The 22376-nt window shown below is 36.8% G+C and overlaps 1 protein-coding gene across 2 annotated transcripts in view; it reads right to left on the bottom strand.

Moving 5' to 3' along the window:
• DOK6 (docking protein 6) overlaps positions 1-22376 on the bottom strand; it is a 431983-nt gene that overhangs the window by 151516 nt on the left and 258091 nt on the right. For both annotated transcript variants that reach the window (XM_017951839.3, XM_021930213.2), the window contains exon 4: positions 12924-13043. In XM_017951839.3, coding sequence (XP_017807328.1) covers positions 12924-13043 — 120 coding nt within the window. The remainder of the gene's footprint in view (positions 1-12923; positions 13044-22376) is intronic.

Here is a 22376-nt window from a genome sequence, read left to right as displayed (position 1 = left end):
CCACTGAATGTGGCAGTGTATCTTGTCCAATTGCTGACCCATTCTCCTTGTTTGGCTATCACAAACAGCCTCAGACCCATCCTGCATCCTGATCTCAGGTTCACCATGGTGAAAACTGAAACCACTACTTCCCCAAACTCAGGTTCTTCCCCAAACTCTCTTGCACACTGCCCAGATACCAGCTGGGGCAGCACGACTTGATTCTGCAGTTCTACCAGCATGGGTGAGGTGAGAAGCCAGTCTCCCCTCCTGACAACCAACCAAATTCTACAAGTAGTTCTCTTGCCCTTCCTCTTTCATGGGGCTTGAGAGGGTTATATGCCCCCTCCTTTCTACTCTTCTCCTATAAAAGACTTTCAAAGAATTATCTTCATGTCTCTCAACATTTCTTGGTTCTTTTCACCCACTATCCACAGCTCTGTGGCTGCAGTACAGAGAAAACAAAGTCCAATTATATATACACACATATATATACATATATATATATATATTTTTTTTTTAGATGGAGTTTTGCTCTTGTCGCCCAGGTTGGAGTGCAATGGTGCTATCTCATCTCACTGCAACCTCTGCCTCCTGAGGCAGTGATTCTCCTGTCTTAGACTCCCGAGTAACTGGGATTATAGTCACCTGCCACTACGCCCAGCTAATTTTTGAATTTTTACTAGAGACTGGGTGAGTTTCTCCATGTTGGCCAGGCTGGTCTCAGGTGATCCTCCTGCCTCAGCCTCCCAAAGTGCTGGGATTACAGGTGTGAGCCACTGTGCCTGGCCCAATTCTATATTCTTTAACACTTCTTACATACCAATTAAAAATTGGTATGAAATTTTAGTAAGAATATAAAACTGCTAAATGGTATTTAGGCAAAAGACCAGAGACATTGGTCTAATATTAAGTGTTGATGAGTAAGTCCTCAAGAATCTGGTATTAGAAAAACTAATACTTCATATTATACTTTATATTATATAATATTTATATAATATACTAATACTTTATATTAGTTTTTCTAATATATAATAGATATAATGTAATATATCTAATATATATCTAATATATAATAGATATAATAATGATTTATTATTGAGTTTCAATTGGGAATCTAGATTCATCCCATTGTTTAAACAGTGTGCTTTGTTTTTTTCTTAATAGTTATATGAAATACCTAAAGGAACTAAATAGAGCCAGATATTACACAGAAGATGAGACATTTCAAAATCATTGTTCTTTATAATCTTATCTCCAAAATTTCTATAGCAGACCATTATTGCAGTGGTCACTTTTCAATTCTAGCAGCTTTAAAAGCTGAACCACACTGAAAAAGCAGATGTTTGCACATTTAGACTCATCCTTAGATCTGTATAATGCAATTAAACCACGAATAAACAAAACATGATTTGTGCTTGTCAAAAATTGTAACTCCATCTCCACTACAGAACTAAAATTCATCAAAATTTATTTTATTATGTGGGAACAGCAATAGATTTAGTTGCCAGGTGCCATCTGCCCAATGTCAAGGATCACTGTGAATCAGAATGCTTGCATTTGTTGATCCATCAGCAGTACTTAAAAAAAAAAAAAAAAAAAATCCACAGCATCTTTTTAAAATTCCCCAGAAATTTCTTTTTTGCTTTATAAAAATTGACTATTGCATGGATTTTTATCTGCATTTCCAAGTAAAGCATGTTCATGGCAGCAAATATGGTAAATTATTTTTAAAAATTAAACTGCTAAACCTTAGATTTGTTATACTGTATCTTAACACAGAAAAAATTCACACACAATTATTACACTAAAAGTATTTAACCTTGTATATTGCACTTATAAGCATTTTCAGACACTATTAAATATTTTAAGGGGCTAAAAATTTTAAGAAATGCATAATACACTATATAGCTATGCTATAATTTATATGTTAATGAATATTAAAAGCCAATTTTCATCTAATATAAATTAAGACGCAATAAAATAACCAATTTTTAGCTCAATTTGCTGAATAATTCAGTCCTTTTATATTGGTTCATAGAGTTTACTGTACTATATTCTTTATAAATTTTAGATAATTTTTAATATCTTTGATTATTAACTTACATTGAATACTAAAATCTGAATCACTGGAGCAAATACTATAAACTTATAAGAATCACACATTGCCAAATTGCTTTCCAGAAATTCCTTACCAATAAATATTCAAAATACATATAGAGTGAGTCATTGTAAATGTCTTTTGCCAGATTTATCAAAAATTACATCTACTGTTTTTCTTGATTGTGAGAATTCTGTATATTGGAAACTTTCCTGAAGATGTTTATGACAAATCATCTCAGATTTTCATTGGTTTTGTTTACATTACTTAGAAAACAATTTTATTTTCTTTCATTTTTGTAATAAGTCCTTCATTCTTGAAAGTGTGAACTATATTGTGAAATATAATGGAATGTCCATATCTTATGTATAATGTTCTGTTAGTTTTGACGAAGGCACAGCAAAGACATGCAACACTTCTGTCCCCACAAAGTTATCTTACTCCACTTTTCAGTCGTCCAGGTCCTCAGAACCACCACTGATCTGATTTCTAACACTGTTAGGTTAGTTTTGCTTATTCTCTACAAGGTTCTTGTGGACTGATACCAGCACATCATGACTTGATTCCATCTGTCACTTTCCTTTTTATTTTTAATTTTTTGATGGCATTTTCTTGATGAGCAATAGTTTGAGTTTTGATGAAGTTCAACATTTCTTTTTATAGTTTGTGCTTCCGGTGTTTTATATAAGAAATCTTTATATATCTCTAAGTTGCATCCATCTTAAATTGATGTTTAACTGTGGTGTGTATAGGCGTTCAGGTTCATCATTTCACACAGATATCCAGTCATTCTAGAACAATTTATTTTCAGATGTTTTACTGTTCTCACTAAAATGACTAATACGCTTATGAAAAAGAGCATTGTCCTTGCTTTGGGAGGCTGAGGTGGGTGGATCATCTGAGGTCAAGAGTTTAAGACCAGCCTGGCCAACATGGTGAAACCCCGTCTCTACTAAAAATACAAAAATTTGACAGTTGTGATTGGGGGGTGGGGGGTGCCTGTAATCCCAGCTGCTCAGGAGGCTGAGGCAGGAGAATCACTTGAACCCAGGAGGTGGAGGTTGCAGTGAACCGAGATAGTGCCACTGCACTCCAGCCTGGGCAACAGAGCAAGACTCTGACTCAACAACAACAACAATCACTTATTTGTCCACATATGTGTGTCTGTCTGTTTCTTCTGTCTATTCTGTTCCCTGGATCTCTGTGTAGCCTTTGTCCTAACTCTTATAACTTGTAGTAAGACCCGTAATTAGGAAAGACACCTGTTTCAAGTTGGCTTTTCCTTTTCAAGATTATTTGGCTTGTGTTGGTCTTTTGCCTTCCAAATTCATCTAAAATTGACTTGTCAAGTTCTAGAAAAAAACATGTCTAGTTTACTGGGATTATGTTGGATTTACAGATCAATCTGTGAAGACTGATACCTTAATGACATTGAGTGTTCCAGTCATAAAAGTGGTTTACGATTGCATTTATCAAGACCTTTTAAAACTTCTCTCAGAAATATTTAGTTTCCAGTGTAGGGGCTTGGTGCATCCTTTGATAGTTTATCCCTCAGTATGTGATGGTTTTTCATGGGTTTGTAAAAGGTATTTTAATATTTAATTTTATAATAGTTAATTGCATTATATAAAATATAAGTTTATATTAAAAAATTTGAATACCAACTTGTTATCCTGCAACATCACTGAATTCATTTGTTAGCTGTAGTTACTTTCTGGTAGGATTTTAAGGTTTTCTGAGTACACAATCTAGATTATAATTTTTTGTAATTTTAGTTTATTTTCTTGTCATATTACATAGATAAAGACTTTCAGCAAAATGTTGACTAGAAGTAATGAGAAAGATATCTTTGTCTTATTCCCAACCTTAAGAGAAAAACATTCAGTACTCTCAAGAATGATCTTCACTGAGGGCTTTCCAATGATGTTCTTCATTTTGTTTCCTTTTGGTCCTAGGTTTTGTGGGTGTGTGTTTGAGAAAGAGTTTAGCTGTCACCCAGGCAGGAGTGCGGTGGTGTGATTGCAGCTCACTGCAACCTCTGCCTCTTGGGCTCAAGCAATTCTCCTGCCTGAGCCTCCAGAATAGCTGGGACTACAGGTGCATGTCACCACACCTGGCTAATTTTTGTATTGTTAGTAAAGATGGGTTTCACCATATTGGCCAGGCTCATCTCGAACTCCTGACCTCAAATTATGCACCCGCCTCAGCCTCTCAAAATGCTGAGATCACAGGGGCGAGGCACCATCGTGCCCGGCCTCTATTCCTTGGTTTCTAAGAGTTGATTTCATAAATGAATTTTGAATTTTATCAAATGCTTTTTACAGATGAATTATAATAATCATGTAATTTTTCACCCTTCATGGATTAACATAAGGAAATATTTTGATGGATTTCTGGGATTCTTTCATTATTGGGCTATGCCAACATTGGTCAGGGTGTATTATCTTTTTTGTATAATATTGGATTCAATTTCTTAATATTTTAAAAGCCATTTTAGGTTTAGGTTCATGAAAGATATTTGCCTGAAATTTCCTTTACTTGTATAAACTTGGTCTGGTTTCAGGTATCTGGGTTATAGTGACCTCATAAAATGAGTTGTGAAATGATCTCTCCTTTGTTTTCTGAATAGTTTTGCATAGCATTAGTATTATTTCTTATTTAAATGTCTGATATAATTTAACAACTATATGGAACTAAAGTTTATGTATTGGAAGTTGTAGAACAACACATTTTAAAAAAATGTTTATAGAGCTTTTTTGATTTCCTATTTCTCGAGTAAGATTGTGTAATTTGAAACCACTGAATGATATGAAATTAGATTATTTTAACTCAATCTAAGAAAAACTGCGTTTAAATAAAATAATTTATTCAAATTTGTTATTAAAGCTAGTGTCATATTATCTTGTTTTATTATGTGTACTTCCTGTTTCCTTTTTTATATTTTAATTACCTTCATCTAGTGAACTTTAGAGGTATAAATGACATGTTGCTTTATTTTCCAGAGCTTATAAGATACTATTTTGATTTTTCCATTATGGCAGATGGAAAATTTAGGGCATTTCCTCCTCCCCCAAATCCCCCCTCAAATTTCTTTAATATTTATTGTAGTATAATCTGGGATTTGGGAATAATATTGTTGCTATGAAGGTCTTAATCTGTGCTCAAAGAAAAATGTGGAGCTTTATACAATATATTAAAGTGAAAAGCTACAAATTAGTTATTCAAATATCTATCTCAAGAAATTTGAAAAATAACCAGCAATGAAGCCCAAAACTGTAGAGCAAGTGAATTATTAGTAATAGTCACTGAGAGCAAAAATGAATAGAATTAGACAATATATATACAAAGTCTGCCAGGGCTGTTATAGCAAAGTACCACAGACTGGGTGGCTTAAAGAAAGACAATTATTTTCTCACTGTTCTGGAGACTGGAAGTCCAAGATCAAGGTGCCAGCAGGGTTGATTTTTTTCTGAGGTGCCTCTCTTCGGCTTGTACTGGGCCATTTTCTTCCTATATCTTTATATGGTTTTCCCTCTGTCTACCTGTGTTCAAATTTCCTCCTCTTACAAGGACACCAGTCATATTGGATTAGGGCTCACCTATATACTCTCCTTCTGCCTCAATTACCTCTTTAAAGGTATAATAAGTACTATTACATTCTGAGGTACCAGGGGTTAGGACTTCAACATACACATTTTGAGGGAAACAAAATTCAGCCCACAAAATACAGAAAAGAGGTTTAACACATACACAAGCGTCTAGTGATGCCGACTAAGAAAAGAAGCCACACATGACCAAAAGGAATGAATGCAAAGGATGCCACCATACTATAAAAAGATGTTAAAATGATAATGCAAAGATTACTAGGATGCAATTTTTGCCAGTAATTTTGAAAGTTTTCAAGCAGTGGGCAAATTCCTAAAATCAATGGTAGATTTTTTTTTTAAAGCTAATTATAATTGACAGTACGTTACCCCCAGTTTTCAAGCTTTCATGTATATAGGAGCATCACTGGAATTGTTAAAATAGAAATGTCTGGACTTCACCTCCCAATGTTTACGTTGTAGGTGTGGGTGAGCCCAAACTTCCCTTGTTTAATGTGCACCCGACATGAATGTGATGGGGATGTTCACACACATCCCAGAGAAACTGACCTTCCTGCCAGGCACTGTGCTGCCTGCTTTCCAACTCATATCTTTAGTCCTCACAACAATCCTCTGAAATTAGGATTGTCATTATCCTCAATGTGCAGAGTAAGAAGCAAAGATTAAGAGAATTTCACTAATCTGACCAAGGCTGCGTAGCATGTAAAAACTAGAATAGAACTTGATGGACATACTAACTTTGTCAACTTTTTCTGACAGGCTACATATTTGACTTTCCAACTTCACACAATATTTTGTTTTAGTACAGCAGGAAAAAATGGACAATCAAGACTTACGTATACCAAAAAATGAAATCCCAATATTGTATGTTGAATTTATAAAGATTATATATATTTTTTTGTGTTAAATTGCATTAATTTTCTGTCAAAGGAGGACTTACTTAACCCATTTTTGTTGTTGTTGTTCAAAGTTCAATCCCTGAGCACCCTTACCTTTTCCTCTAGGCTGAACTGAAAGCTGGCAGAACTGATGTTGTCACAGGAGTTGGCAGAGGAAAAGTGTTGTCTTATCTCGTTTCTATGCACCTGTATGCCAAAGAAGTTCCTTGTTTCTGCTTTCCTGTGCCATGTCAGTTTCTGCTTCCAGATAATATCTGGGGTCCAGTCTGCATCTAAGGAAAAGTTGACCACCCTCTCCATGCCACACTCAGTTTTGAGAAAATTCAGGTTCTTTCTTAAATCTCTCTGGCTTCCAGTAACATTGTCTGCTAATTGTCCTATGCCTTTCATTAAACCCAATAGGGAAAATCACATTCTAGTCTTCTTTTGAAGAAACCTCCAATTTATACGAGATATAAGCAAGTGTCACTACCCACTTGACCTCCCATGGAAAAAGGAAAGGCAAGGAAGCGATCTATTTCTTTTTCCATAAAACTCTTCTTTTCCAAGCCACTCTTCATCTTGTTGCACATACCTGGGAGCAGTAATTCTGGATTCAGTATTCTCCCCCACAAGCTCTTCCCCTTACATAGATGTGAATGCTTTCAAAATCCACATCTTTATTCTTACTGTGTGGAGGGGATGTTCCCAGGGCAAAAGAACCAGGATTGGTCCTTTGGTGCTTCAAGATATTTCTTCATGCATACATCTCCTTTATAAACAGTACAGTTAGACACAGAAAAATGGATCATTTAGATTTGACATTGTGAGAAGAGAAGCACTACAAAACATCTTTTGCTTTCCTGAAGCATATATGGCAAAGTATAGGGAGAAATAAATATAGCTTTGACCTTTTTCTGGTTTTGTGTGTATTGAAGACCAAGTGAGAAAAGTGGTTATAATTTGTATTTTTCAAAATTATACGTGGTGTCTAAAATAATAGAAGTAAAATGGTACAACACAATGGTAGGCAAAATTGCTATGGTACATTCAAGACTTTGTGTTGCATCCATTAGTGTCATCTTATTTCTTCTAGAAGGGCTGCTTCCATAATCATTGCCTTTCAGCTTTCCCTGTAGATAATAACCTCTGTTGATTATATCAGCATTTGTAAATATGTGTTTCATGGAACACAAATCCCACAGGATATGAATACATGTTATGTGCAGAAGGAGGCGCCTAGGTCACGTGAGTTTGGGAAATGTTGGGTTATACAAAGTTAAACATATAGGACTTCTCAACAGCTTTACTAATGTATATTGTAAGTATCATGCAGGGCTGGTATTTGTTTCTTAGGGCTATCATAACAAAGTACCAACAATTGGTTGGCTTAAAATAACAGAAATATATCTCACAGTTCTGGAGGCTAGAAGTCTGTAATCAGAGTGCTGACAGGGCCAATCCTCTCTCTGGCTGCTCAACAGAAGGATCCTTTCTGGCTGTTTCTAGCTTCTGGTGTTCATGGACAATGCTTGATGTTCCTTGGCTTGTGGACGTGTCATCACTCCAGCCACATGACCATCTTGTGCATCTTCACATCATCTTCCCTTGTCCATATCTGTCTCTGAGTCCAAACCTCCCCTCTTTATAGTGACATATTAGATGTCATTGGATTATGGCCAACCCTAATTGCCTCATTTTAACTTGATTGTCTTTACAAAAAAACTATTTCCAAATAAATTCACATTCTAAGTTGTGGAGGGTTAGGACTTCAACATATCTTTTTGGAAGGGATACAACTGTCATATAGTATCAAGTTCAAGCGATTGATTCCCTCGCTTCAGGGAGCAGATCGTCATCATCGGCAGAGTAGTATTTTCAGGAACTCACTTTGGGCAAGGCTAGAGCATATGAGTGGCAGTTTAGAAACTCAGACGTGGGTATGCTTGGGTGTTTTTCCTGGTGCAAGAGTTGGTTTTGCTCAGTGTCATCCCACAGACAAAATTATTACCCTGGAAAACTCTTTTGTTTGGTTATAAAGAATATCCACACAAGTGAATAAGGTTCACCCCAGATCATTCAGCTACTGGGGGGAAATCCTCAAAATAGAGGTTTATTGTTGCCATTGTTTTGTCATTAACTGGTTATTTTCCACATAAGTAAGGTCCTGCTAATATTGGCTTTAATCATTGATGGACATTAAGAGTTTCAGACTTGCCTGATTGAGAAAGCTAATTTAGAGGAATAAAAAATAATTATAAAAATAAAAGCACAGGCTACTTTGATTGGAATTAATCTCACCTCTACCACAGTACTTTTGTTTTTATTTTGGCATATATTTTATTATACCTGAGATGGTAGATTGTATCATTTTTTGTATCAGCTTTTCACTTCCTTTCCATATGTCGTATATTCTAACTCCTGTTGTGGCCTCATAGATGGGGTGTACTGTGCTTCTTGAGTTTGGGCTTGGCAATAGGACTTGCCTTAGCTGGTGGAATGTTAGTGGACATGAAATATGCACAGGCTTAAATTGTGTTGCAAATCTGGGCATACTATCATGCATTACTGTTATCTTTTGTTTTGAGAAGTGTGCTTTAGGAAGTTGCAAGTGTAAGGAGATTGAGAAACAGATGAAATAGACGCTGGCATTGTCTGTAGCTTGGAGCCAATCTCAGCACAACCCAGTCTAACTCAGCCCAACTTGAGCCTTTTTACCCGTGCCTGAACAATGAAGATCTGCTCATAGGTCTGTACTACTGAGATTTTTGTGGACCAAGTATGCACTTTGCTGTGGCAGTGTCATCTGAAGTCAAAACACATTTTCCTGTGTGTGTGTGTGTGATTGTGCGTGATTGTGCACGTGTGCATGTGAACTTGCGTCCATGTCACTTTCCCTATAGCATGTGGGATTCTGGGTCGATATGAAAACAGCTGACAGCAGTAGATAAAGATGATTACAGCAAAGAATTTAATCAATAACCACTTTTATCTCAGCAACACACATTATCTTTCACCTTTAAAAATTATTTGCATAAATGTCTCTTAGCTAGTCTCAGGGTAAATAAGACCCGGCTGTCTGAAGAGGCAGGAAAACACGAGAGAGGAGAAGTAGCAATTTTGAATGTCAAAAAATGCTGTGGTAGAGACTAAGTGGTGTGACTTTTATTTAATGATAGAATACGCAAGATCACCACAAACCACATTAATGTATTTAATTACAGCAATTCTGCACACATGCATATCTTAGCTCTTAGGGAAAAAAGTTCAAACTAATCCAAGCACATTACTGGCAAAATAATAAAATCATGTTTCTGATGAAGATTAAGTTATATAATTTAATAGTAAAATGTCTTAATAAAAAACTATCGTGACAATTCTTTAATAAAAGATTATTCAATCTATCTATATATATATATTAGTGACTTCAACCATGTTATAAGGAAGTTAATGATTTTGTTTATTTTAAAAGGTGTTATGCTTGAAGAGTCTAGAAGAGTGACTGAGAGTCAGTGAAATGACAGCTTTAAAAGTCAATGTTATTTTTAAAGATTTTAGTGAGCTAAAATGCTTTCCCTACACATTTAAGTAAAATGAGTGAGTATATTGTCTAAGGAATAGGTATCTACTCCAAGGCCTGGGTGGGAGGGTTCAAGTTGATGGATGAGATATCTTAGTCTTTACCATGAGTTTTATAAGTTGTAATTTTTTGAGAGAGCATTCTAAATTGGAATTATCGTAAGTGTGTGGGAAGCCTGTTGATTAGAAAGTGAGAAAATTGGGGTATATACCTAAGAAATTGTGCCAATCTCCGTATGTATAGTTTTCTCTGTGTGTACACACTAGATGATTGAGCTAGCAAGAGTAGAGTCTGGAATCTTGATATTGCCTCAATGTTTATTCCTTTTATTATTCTCCTAAAGTGTTAATGCCAATTTTAAAGAGTTCTAGCTGGCTCTGAATGGGCAAGAGGAACAGAGGAAAGGTATTTATCATCAAAACTTACGGAAGCTCTTTAAAGAAGGCGGGGTGCAGACTTGACGAACCCTGAGCAATGGCTGTATCCATGGCCTTGGCAGTCAAATAAGGAACTTCCTCCAAGGGGAAGGAATTACCCTTTTCCAGCTAAATAATTACTCATAGATTTGTCGACTATATTTTTAAAGCACATATATCCTTTTGAAGTTAGGATTATTAAACATAATTTAAGAAAAGCATTTATAGCATTGGTGATATAATTTCAGTTCCACTGTAAAGTATATGCAGGAATTATTTTTTCTCTTATTTTGACTGTGTGTTTTAAAGAAACCTGCTTTTGATGTAGCTTTGGCATTTTATTGTTTGTCCTATTCTAAAATAACCCTGTATTAAAATTTCTCTTTATATTCTAGACAAATTACTTTGACCTTATCAAATTAGAAATAAAATTATGAGAAACCAAAGAAGTACATTATACATTTGGATGGAAACCATATATCTCCAGGTCTTCAAAGTAAAAAGCATACAGTCCATGCTGCAAAAGACATGTAGTATTTCTATTTATAAGCTTAATTTATTCACTTTTATCATATTTCCTCTATGTAGTACTTGACAAATTTTTATCAGAAGGTGGTTTTTCCTTTTCTTAAACTGTGAATGAAGAGCATCCATTTTAAGCAGCATGATTATGGAGCCTCTGTGCTTAGCACTACTCTCAGAAAACAAATCGGAGATGAAATTTGAGAGAGTGTGGGAGAGGAACTGGAATATAAACCTGAAGCTAAAGAGCTACAGAAATGATTTTGTGACTTTCGAAAAACTCAAATGGAAGCAATGTTTGGTACTTATATATGCTCATGAACAATTAGCAGAAAAAAACCATTTTCATTTTAGCAACAAATAAAAATAGTGCTACAATGGGCCATGAGCTAGCAATGGTTGTTGACAGTATTATTATTAGTAATAATGAGATTATAATCATCATGTGCTATCATGTGCTCTTTTACCTAAAATATCTAGTTTATGACTCATAGATAATTCGAGAATTTTTCTTTTTTCTTTGAGATATGGCCTCACTCTGTCACCCAGGCTGGACTACAGTGGCCCAATCTTGGCTCACTGCAACCTCCGCCTTCCAGGCTCAAGTGATCCTTCCACCTAAGCCTCCCGAATAGCTGGAACTACAGGCACACGCCACATGGCCTGCTAATTTTTGTATTTTCTGTAGAGTGAGGGTTTCACCATGTTGCCCAAGCTGGTCTTGAACTTCTCAGCTCAAGCAATCCACCCTCCACTGCTTCCTAAAGTGCTGGGATTACAGGTGTGAGCCATTGTGCCTGGCCCAGAATTTCTTAATAGTGTCAAATTTCCTCAAAATCCTTCAACGTTTCAAAAAACCTATCAAAACTTAGCAACACTAAAAAGTTTCTATTTTTACACTATTCGATCATCTGGTGGTGGTAATATTTTTAAAAATGACCTCACAATCAATGAATATTGACAGACTGAATAATATTACTTCAATTCTGTTATTTAGAGTTGCTAGTCATGAACATGCAGTATAAATCGTTATGAGACATTAGAAACTCCTGTTAAACTAGAGAACGGTATAGTAAGTAAACACCATTAGAAACAAACACCTCAGTTTTGTCAAACCCTGAGATTTTACTCACTGTACTTTCCTCCTTGTAATATTAGCCAAATGTCCTAAAAGCTACTGATAACCTGATAAGCCAAATCTGTTAATATAGACTGTAAATCTATAACAAGTCTCAAGAAACTGGAGGGATGCTAGCCATTCAAAAGCCTTCTGTAGAACAAGTTAATCTATTAGTTATTTATTGGGATAAAAGGCAAGGTTACAGATAAGAAGTTGGGAGACCTGGGTTGTACCTTAGCATTTTCTCCAGTTGTTACACCAGTGTGGAAAAGTTCCTTAATAACTTGAACTGTTCAGTTTATTTTAATATTTCATATTTATATATTTCTGAGATAGGATCTTACTCTGTTGTCCAGGCTGGAGTGCAGTGGCGTGATGTTGGCTCACTGCAACCTCCTCCTCCCAGGTTCAAGCAATTCTCGTGCTCCGGCCTTCCGAGAAACTGGGACTACAGGCACGAGCCACCACACCCAGTTAATTTTTGTATTTTTAGCGGATGAGGTTTTACCACGTTGCCCAGACTGGTCTCGAACTCCTGGTCTCAAGTGATGGGTCACCCTTGGGCTCCCAAAATGCAGGGATTACAGGTGTGTGCCACTGCACTCGGCCTCTTGGATTTAAAAAATATGATTGGTCTGAAACATTTCTGAGCTCCTTTCCAGTTTCAAAGTTCTACAATTATAAGAGTATTCTGAAGTGATGGAAGGCAATCTCACACCTACCATTCTGTTCCCGCTGCACTCCTGCTGCCAGAAGGTCGGGCTCCCCAAGGCTGATGTCATTGAGCCTGGTCCCCAGACACTCCATGCAGAGGTGCTTGCACCACTCCTCGGCCTCCAGCTCTGAAAGTAACCACAACATCACCAGTCAAGCAATGCTCCCTAGGAATGATGGAAGAAGAATGTGCCCTTAACCATTTTCCCAGGTAACTGGCAAGAGTTAAGAACCTGCCTTTAAAAAACAACAAAAAACTGTATTTAGGAAGTGAAAATAAGTCTCAAAAGTTATTTCCCACTCTGACATTATATTTTTAAGTGGTTTATCTTATTTGTAGTACTTTACCTTATTTACAAATAATAGTCTGAGAATATTTGTTTCCTATATAGCATAGTTCAGATTGATTTTATTTGGGGAGGAAAATTAAAATAATAAATTAGCCAGGTTTAGTTACCTGGCTAACTCATATATACTACAAACCATGATGCTTTACATTATATATATATATATATATATATATACACACACACACACACACACACACATAATATATACACATATATATACTTCAAAACATGCTTTACATGTAAATACATTTAATTTTATGTCAATGTAAAAAATTAAGTAAATATAAAATAAAAAATATATAAGTGAATAGTTGAAACAATATCAGGATAGATTAAACAAATGAACGTTTTCCTGAAAGTGACTTAGATTTGAGTTTGAAGATCTGATCCCCAAGTCATTCTGAATTGTAATGGATCATAAATTAGCTCTAGAATGTGATTTTTCTCTGTAAATGATACAAATTAGGCTATTTTTTTTAAAACATTGGGGTAGAATCTTAAAAGTATGTCTTCTCTTTGGGAAATTCCAATTACCTAAGACGTTGATTAGATCATTGCTTTTTTTTTTTTTTTAACTATGATTACTTCCCAATTTCTTTATAATCACATTTTCCTCTTGCTTAAAACATTATAATGTTATATCAACACAAAATCCTGTCATATCTAAAGTTTTCACAGGCTTTCATAAACGTAAATGAATTTGACTTTGGTGTAAGCCCTGTGTGAGTGAGGTAGCCAAGGGTTAGGGTCATACCTGTGCCTCAAATCATTGGTCAGCACCAAAACAGAATTGGAAATCAGCCAAGTCTCCCAGCTATTTTACTATGCAGAAATTTGAAAAGGGATCTCAGGTTTAATATTTTAGGCCAAGCTCCAATATCACTGTACAGAAATTGGATAAAAACTTTCCACTGACATCTGCCCAGAGAAGTTTCTGACTTTTCCATACAGCATAAATCTGTACTAGAACAGTTTAATATGGATTCTCTGTAAATCTCTTGTTGCTCTCTGTGGATGACACCTCACCCTTTGCCTTGGCATTTTAAACTCTCCATAAAAAGTTATCTGTGACAGATTTTCTTGACTTTAGGGATCTGAATACCAAAACTAGGCTCTCCTTGACGGTCAACACCATCAAATTTGGGTAATGTTTCCTTTCTGAGCTTAGTTACGCTGCCTTTGCAGCAAAAATAAGTTGCATCAATGAGATGTGAAGACACATTTGTCATTTATTTTTAGTTTTTTCAAGACCATGACATACTTTTAAAAATAAATAAAAAAGGACATGCAGTTCCCCATGGGATCCTATTCTAATAAAAACAATAGTTCCAACGTTCCCATCATGAAAAGCATGTTTTTATCTATGAAAGCACAGTTTGCATGTAGGAGGGACCATCCCCTCACTGGTGTAAGGCACACTATCAAACCATGTCAAGGATCAGGAAATTTTCAAGAGGGCCGGCTCCCTCACTTGGGTAGAGTCAGAGGCCTGGGATATAGCTGCTCAGGCATTTCCTTAGGAACCCAGAAAATAATCCTTTCCAACCACAAGGCTGCCAATATAATAAATGCACCATTTGCTGAGGCGATGGCTTACTAAAAATAACAAAAACAAAAACCAAAAAAACAAACCTTTTTTCTTCTAGGAAGCAAATGCCAGATTTCAAAGAAAAATTTTATAGGAGCAACAAAAGCATATATTGAATGTGATTTTATTAGATACATAAGTATTTATAAAATGTATAAAAGATTTAAAAGATTTTCTAGCAATCAATGAAAATATTTTAGGTTAAACCAATTTACATGCTATGTATCAAGAAATGTTTGAAATTTCTGTCAAGAGAGGCACTATGATTATTGTTTTTCTTTTAAAAATTTTTACTGTTTTAAATTTTTCACAAGACTCCACAATGTAAAAATAATGTAAAGTCACATGCAATTAAAATCTTTCCTACATTATTGTATGTAACAGTATTTCCACTTCTCTACAGATGAAGATGAAAATATCTAATGTGCTATTTGGGGGTAAAAATTAGGTGCCAAAGCACCTTGGTGCCAATGTTCTCCTTAAGCAGTCAGTCAGTGCATGCCCAGACGTTTAAGAAATACATAATTCACTCCTCCTTTGTGTTAAGCCTTTTGTCCTAGGGCTTAATGAGACAAAGAAAGCAATCATACAGTAAAAGGCTTCTATGAAATTGGAGTGGACTCTTTCAAGCAGAACTAAATGCAGAATTTCTGTAAGTGCTGGAACAAAGAAGTCTCCCACAGAGCAATGAGAGGTATTCATGGGCTCCTACCAGCAGATAAAGACGTGTTGCGCAGACGGGGCTTCAGCATTTTAGTAGTGTAGTAGCATATAAGACTAGGAATAGCAAGAATAACAAAAGTGGAGTACATACGGTCGCACTAAAGACTGAACTGTGAACTATTTCAAAGAGAGGAAGAGAGATTCTTACAATTCAGGGCTCATTCCTTTATCAAATATATTGTGAACTCTCTTTATGCCAGGCACTGCGCTAGGAGGTTTTATGAAAAACACACCATTTCTGCTTTCAATAATCAGAGTCTAGTGGGATGGGCAGGTGGGTTTAGTATATGGTGCTCTGGAAGGCCGTTAGCCTAGCTAGGTAGAAACTGAGGAACTATGCCAAAGGCTCAGCAGAGTTGAAAGTATCAGGGCAAGCAGAGAGAAATGATGATGTGTGTGTTAGTGAGCAAGTGTGAGTGTATATCTGTGTGAGTATGTGGGTGTGAGTGTGTATAGCAGTGTGTAATGTGTAGGTGTGTGTGCACACAGCAGTTTTGATGCGTGAGGGTGCATATGTACTCATGTTTGTGAGAGTATGAGTGTGCGTTGGAGGAGTCTGGGAGGAGTGAGGAAGTTGCCTGAGGCAGAGAGGGAAAGACATTTGCAGGGTAGCAAGAGTGACATCCCGTAACAGCTGGGGATAGCTCTGAGTTCATGTAGAAAAATGTGCGAAATGGTATTAGTTCATTCTCTTCATGATTTTCTAGTATTTGGCTCAATTAGATCAGGCCTAAAACTTCACCTCATAAATATTAACCTTTGTACTCTGTATACTTGGAACTAACAGTTTTGCTGCAGATAAGCTGAATTTCTTTCACTTTTAGACAAAGCTTTGGTTTTATAAATCTGTTTTTGATAGTTACCACCTTTCAAATATTACAACTGTGCTTTTTAATTCTTCTTTCTTAAGGCAAGCTCTATGTATTGAAGTCTTTTAATCTTTTATTGCATGTTAATTTTTTATCACTAATTGGTGTTTTTCTCTAAATTATCTTTCACCTTTCATTTTTATATTTTTTTACAGAACTGAGATTCAATACAAATGTAATAATCTGAACCCACCCACTGCATTTTAAAATGTTTATTTTCCCATAGACTGAGTGCCTTTTGTAATTTGCTTTATCTTTCAAACTTTTTAGTCTACGCATAATGTGTAACTAATTAAATTTCATTATGGGAGAATAAAGACATTAAAGTGTTCTATAAAGTTTTCTATTTTTCTCTTCATGATGAAGTGCTTTTTCATTAAGACGCCTTTTTCAGATAGCTTGCAGCTATGTTCAAATTTTTAATTGAGTAAATAACTTTTTCTCTGGACTAGAAACACAAATAATGTTTTCATTATGTAGAGGATTAGTTAAATGAAGAAATTTGGTAATTTCCAAAAGGAAAATTGAAAGGCATTTGGGAATTCTAAGACAAATGGAGACTAGAGATTAAATTAAACGGTGAATTATGTGACAAATGGGTTGATTGATGGGACAGAAAATGATGGGAGTCTAAAACCAATTCAGTCAAAGACTGGCTCCTCCCTGTGTTTCAGCGTCTTGCCATTTCTCCACAGAATTCTGGGGAAAGTATGGTGTCTTACAATACAGTGACATGTATTGTAAGTGACATGTATTGACATGATGCAGTGCTATTTTTAATTCGATTCAAAGGAATCAGAAAAGAGGTATTTAAATAGAAGGCCTTTAATAAATGCCTATTGACTAAATAATTAGATTCAAGCTTTATTGCTTTCACTAAATTTAGTCCTTAACATAATGACATTAAAGTTAAATGATCCAAAATGAGCTATATTTGACAACAGTGAAAGTTTTCATCATATATATACAGAAAACATGCCATCAGCTCAAAATTACATAGCAGAATTAAAAATAGCACTGCATCACTTTCATGTTACTTTATTCGAAGATGCAAGTAAGACTTTTTTGTGTTAAAATAATAAATCATTGTATCTAGTTCCCACTGGAGTTAGCTTTTATTAATAATCTTTGGAAAATGTAGACAAAATAATCCTGTTTTGTCTTCAGCATAAGCACAAATTCTTAATTCTTAATTCTATCTAATTATGTTCTGTGCAGATTTGCTATGATTTGATGATAAAGGTTGTTTTCATATTTATTAACATCTTAAATACATGCTTTGCCATAAAGTGAAGAAAAATGTTTCCCTTACAGCCTTTTGCTTGGAGAATATAACACTCTCCCTTATTGTCATTTAAAATTTTTGGAACTATTAAAACATAAGACATTTTGGCGATGCTTTCATTCTTAAACTGGCGTGACTTTCTACTTAGCTGGCCTTGCTGATGTTCTATGGACTTTTGCTTCCCCACGCCCCCCCTTTCTTTTTTTAGTAGTAGGAAGACAAGAAACCAGTTAAAACCTAAACACCGCCGGGCATGGTGGCTCATGCCTATAATCCCAGCATTTTGGGAGGCCAAGGCGGGCGGATCACTTGAGATCAAGAGTTTGGGCCGGGCGCGGTGGCTCAAGCCTGTAATCCCAGCACTTTGGGAGGCCGAGACGGGCGGATCACGAGGTCAGGAGATCGAGACCATCCTGGCTAACACGGTGAAACCCCGTCTCTATTAAGAAATACAAAAAAAACCTAGCCGGGCGAGGTGGCGGGCGCCTGTAGTCCCAGCTACTCGGGAGGCTGAGGCCGGAGAATGGCGGGAACCCGGGAGGCGGAGCTTGCAGTGAGCTGAGATCCGGCCACTGCAGTCCAGCCTGGGTGACAGAGCGAGACTCCGTCTCAAAAAAAAAAAAGAGTTTGAGACCAGCCCGGCCAACATGGCGAAACCCGTGTCTACTAAAAATATAAAATTAGCCGCGCCTGGTGGTGCGTGCCTGTAATCCCAGCTACAGGCGTGAGGCAGGAGAATCGCTTGAACCCAGGAGGTGGAGGTTGTGGTGAGCCGAGATCGCGCCATTGCACTCTCGCCTGGGCAACAAGAGCGAAACTCCATCAAAACAAAACAAACAAAACCACCTAAACACTTGCTTCAGCAAAGATCAAAAGCATGGATCTCTGGTTAGCCTACAGGAACAAGCTTCTTCTGTTGAAGTCAGATTTGTAGAGCTGACCAGTGTAGAGATGGGGGAACGATTAGTTTTCTAAGTAGGAAGTGCATTTATTTCCCTTCAGTGAAGTGCCCCTTATTTGCTCCCTTCCACAAAGTTTACTGATATCTAACAGTCCTTTAAAATGTGGTTCAAATATGGCCTTCTTAGTTTAGCTCTTCAGACCCATGTTTGGATGTGACACCTTTCCTCTACATTTCCTGATACTATACAGAATTTTATCATAGCCCCTGAGTATCAGATGAGATTAGGTGCATTCAGGGTGGTACCGCCGCAGACACCCCTAAGTATCAGTGAGCTGTTCTGCCTTTCCTAGTCAACTTTAAGAAATTGGAGTGCAGGAAACATACTTGATCTAGTCACCCTTTACCCTAGAACCGCACCTGGATATGGAAACCAATACATAAATATGGAACAATTAAGTATACATAATTTGCAATTTATTCCCAGAAATTCGAAACAAATTCTAAAGCCAAATGCAAATAATTTGGTGAGTAGTCTCTTGGAGGATATTTTGAGGTCTCTATTGCCTCCATTTAAGTGGAGTTTATAAGTCTTGCTTAGCTAGATAAAATACATCTTTAGATTAGAAAGAGAAACAGAGCACTACCTGACATGGTTCTCTATTGAACTTAGGTAATGATAAAATATTATTCAAAAATGGTTTATTTTATTGGCTATTTTTTCTTTCAACCTCATTAGAAATATTTATGCAACCTCTGAAGCTTTTGCATAAACTTTTAGTTTTATTTGTGATCAGCACTTGATTAAATTTGTATTTTTTATATAGATGTGACAGTGGAATCTTAGAAAAGGTCAATTTAGAGCCAAGGAAATGTGTTACCACCTAACTGCATCTTTGATGCCGATAATCATAACTTGTTTTCCTTGATTTAACATCAGTTTGATGTATCAACTTTCTGAACTCAATAGAAAAAACCTTATTCTGCTACTTTTATGAATTGAAGGAGTGAGGTTAGGCGGCTTTCAAACATGGCTAAAGAGAAAATTGCCCCTACCTATTTTCCAAAGTAACAAATGACAAATAGCAGCAATTGTGATAGAACAATCAAATGTGCTGCTTTTTTGCCTGATGAGAATTCATTGTAAAATTCTTTAACATGGAAGTTAGTAAATGACACAAGAGCTTACAACAATTCAGAGAAAACAAAGAACAGAAATGGACACCAGTAAATGATCTGAAAAGAATGGTGGTGTGTGTGTGTGTGTGGAGGTGGGGGGCAAAGATGGGAACTGGATTTTTTTTTTAATTACGAGCTTAAAAAGGATCCTTTCCACCAACTTGGAAGCTCACCTTGAGGACGAATGCATTTCTGTGATGTAAAGCCAGCATTGGGGTAAATTTTTAATAGATGCCAATAGAAAATGTGATGCAGAGGCCGGGCGTGGTAGCTCATGCCTGTAATTCCAGCACTTTGGGAGGCCAAGGTGGGAGGATCATGAGGTCAAGAGATTGAGACCATCCTAGCCAACATGGTGAAATCCTGTCTCTACTAAAAATACAAAAATTAACTGCGCATGGTGCCATGCACCTATAATCCCAGCTACTTGGGAGGCTGAGGCAAGAGAATCCCTTGAACCTGGGAGGTGGAGGTTGCAGTGAGCCAAGATCACATCACTGCACGCCAGCCTGGTGACAGTGAGACTCCATCTCAAAAAAAAAAAAAAAAAAAAAAAAAAATTGCACAAGTTTTTTACATTTCTCAAGAATGTAATAATCAAGCAGACAACTTTTTGAGGAAGAGGTGCTATCAAGACCCTTTATCTTAGTCATACTTTCCTAAGATCCCAAAGGCAATTGCTTTCTGTGCAACTCCCCTGAGGTGGTTGGCAGTTGAGAGAGAAACAGGAAGAGCTGTGTGCAGGAAATGGGTATCTAAACCGGAAGTCTGAAATCATACAGAGCTCTAAAACTGTTTCTCTATACACAGCCAAACTTGTTGCAAAAACATTCTGACATTAGTCCCTATTGAACATGGAACTGAATTTGGCCTAAATGACACCAACAAATCTGAAAGTGTATTTATCCCAGAGCTTCCTGAAAGGAAGGAAAATCAAGTTGATAACAATAAATAAATACATGAATAAATAAGTTGAGGCCAGGCGCGGTGGCTCAAGCCTGTAATCCCAGCACTTTGGGAGGCCGAGACGGGCGGATCACGAGGTCAGGAGATCGAGACCATCCTGGCGAACACAGTGAAACCCCGTCTCTACTAAAAAATACAAAAAACTAGCCGGGCGAGGTGGCGGGCGCCTGTAGTCCCAGCTACTCGGGAGGCTGAAGCAGGAGAATGGCGCAACCCGGGAGGCGGAGCTTGCAGTGAGCTGAGATCCAGCCACTGCACTCCAGCCTGGGCGACAGAGCGAGACTCCGTCTCAAAAAAAAAAAAAAAAAAAAAAGTTGAAAAAAATTAACTTGATTTTCTTCTGAGGAGGACGAGTGCTGAACTTCTGTCCTTCAGAACTATAAGAAGATAATAAAATTTGTGATGGTGCTTTCTGCTGCTGTGTGTGGCAATTTGTTATGTCAGTAATAAAACACCAAAACAAATATAAAGCCAAATATTTTATTCCATTCTAATAGGAAAGCTTCCAAGCATGCAGATTAATGGGATGTGATCTATGAAAACAATTAGAAATATATATAAGGAATATAGTGTGATTAAATCTACTTGAAGCTTAAGAAATTAAATAGGAATTTCCTGGTTATTAACATGAAGGGGGAAAAAAAATCTCAAGGCAGATCATGCTGATCTGCTAAAAGCCAACTGAGAAGAAGTGCAGGAGGGTCAGAGGGAGGGTGCGGGAAGGGACTGAGGGAGAGTTGGAGCAAACACCAGAAAGATTAGATTCACCAGTAACCTGAAAGTACTGAAAATGTATGAAGGAAGAGATTTTGAAGGACATTGAGTATAAAGGACGGGTGTTATAAAAGGCCAAGCCTGTGATTTAAAAAAACACATTGGGTTTAGAGGAGCAAGTCTTCCAGTTGTATAGCTTACATCATGAAATACTATGCAGCCATAAAAAGAACAAAATAATGTCCTTTGTAGCAGCATGGATGCAGCTGGAGGCTAATATCCTATTAGAATTAATATTAATGCAGAAACAGATAACCAAATATTGCATGTTCTCACTTTTAAGTGGGAGCTGAACATGAAGTGTACACATGGACGCTAAGGAGGGAACAACAGATGCCAGGCCCTACTTGAGGGTGGAGAGTGGGAGGGAGGAAAAGGATCAAAAAATCACCTGTCAGGTACTTTGCTCATTATCTGGGTGACAAAATCTGCAATTTACCCATGTAACCTGCACATGTACTCCCCCGAACCTAAAATAAAAGTTAAAGAAAAAAAGCAAAGAGAGAGGAAGAAACACCCTTTAGCAATTGGGCGGTAGAGAGAAAAAAAGAAAAAGTAGAAGGTTTAGGATCCTATAAGTAAAATGGTGCCACAGTATCAGGGAACAGACAATCTCTATCACAAAAGGCAAGCAAACAAAACCCCACCACATTCCCTGGGCCTTATTAAAATGACAGAAAAGGGCAGTATGAAACTAGGACTTTTTTCATTGACTAAATACTTTTAATTACAAACTCTGTTAACTATGGAGTAGGCAGATGCTGTGTTTTAACCTTTTTCAAATATTTAATTTTGTAGAGATTGAGATATACATTTTATGTGTTTA

The sequence above is a fragment of the Papio anubis genome, chromosome 19, assembly GCF_008728515.1.
Source record: "Papio anubis isolate 15944 chromosome 19, Panubis1.0, whole genome shotgun sequence".
Lineage (NCBI taxonomy): Eukaryota > Metazoa > Chordata > Mammalia > Primates > Cercopithecidae > Papio > Papio anubis.
This window is presented reverse-complemented; position numbering and strand designations above follow the sequence as displayed.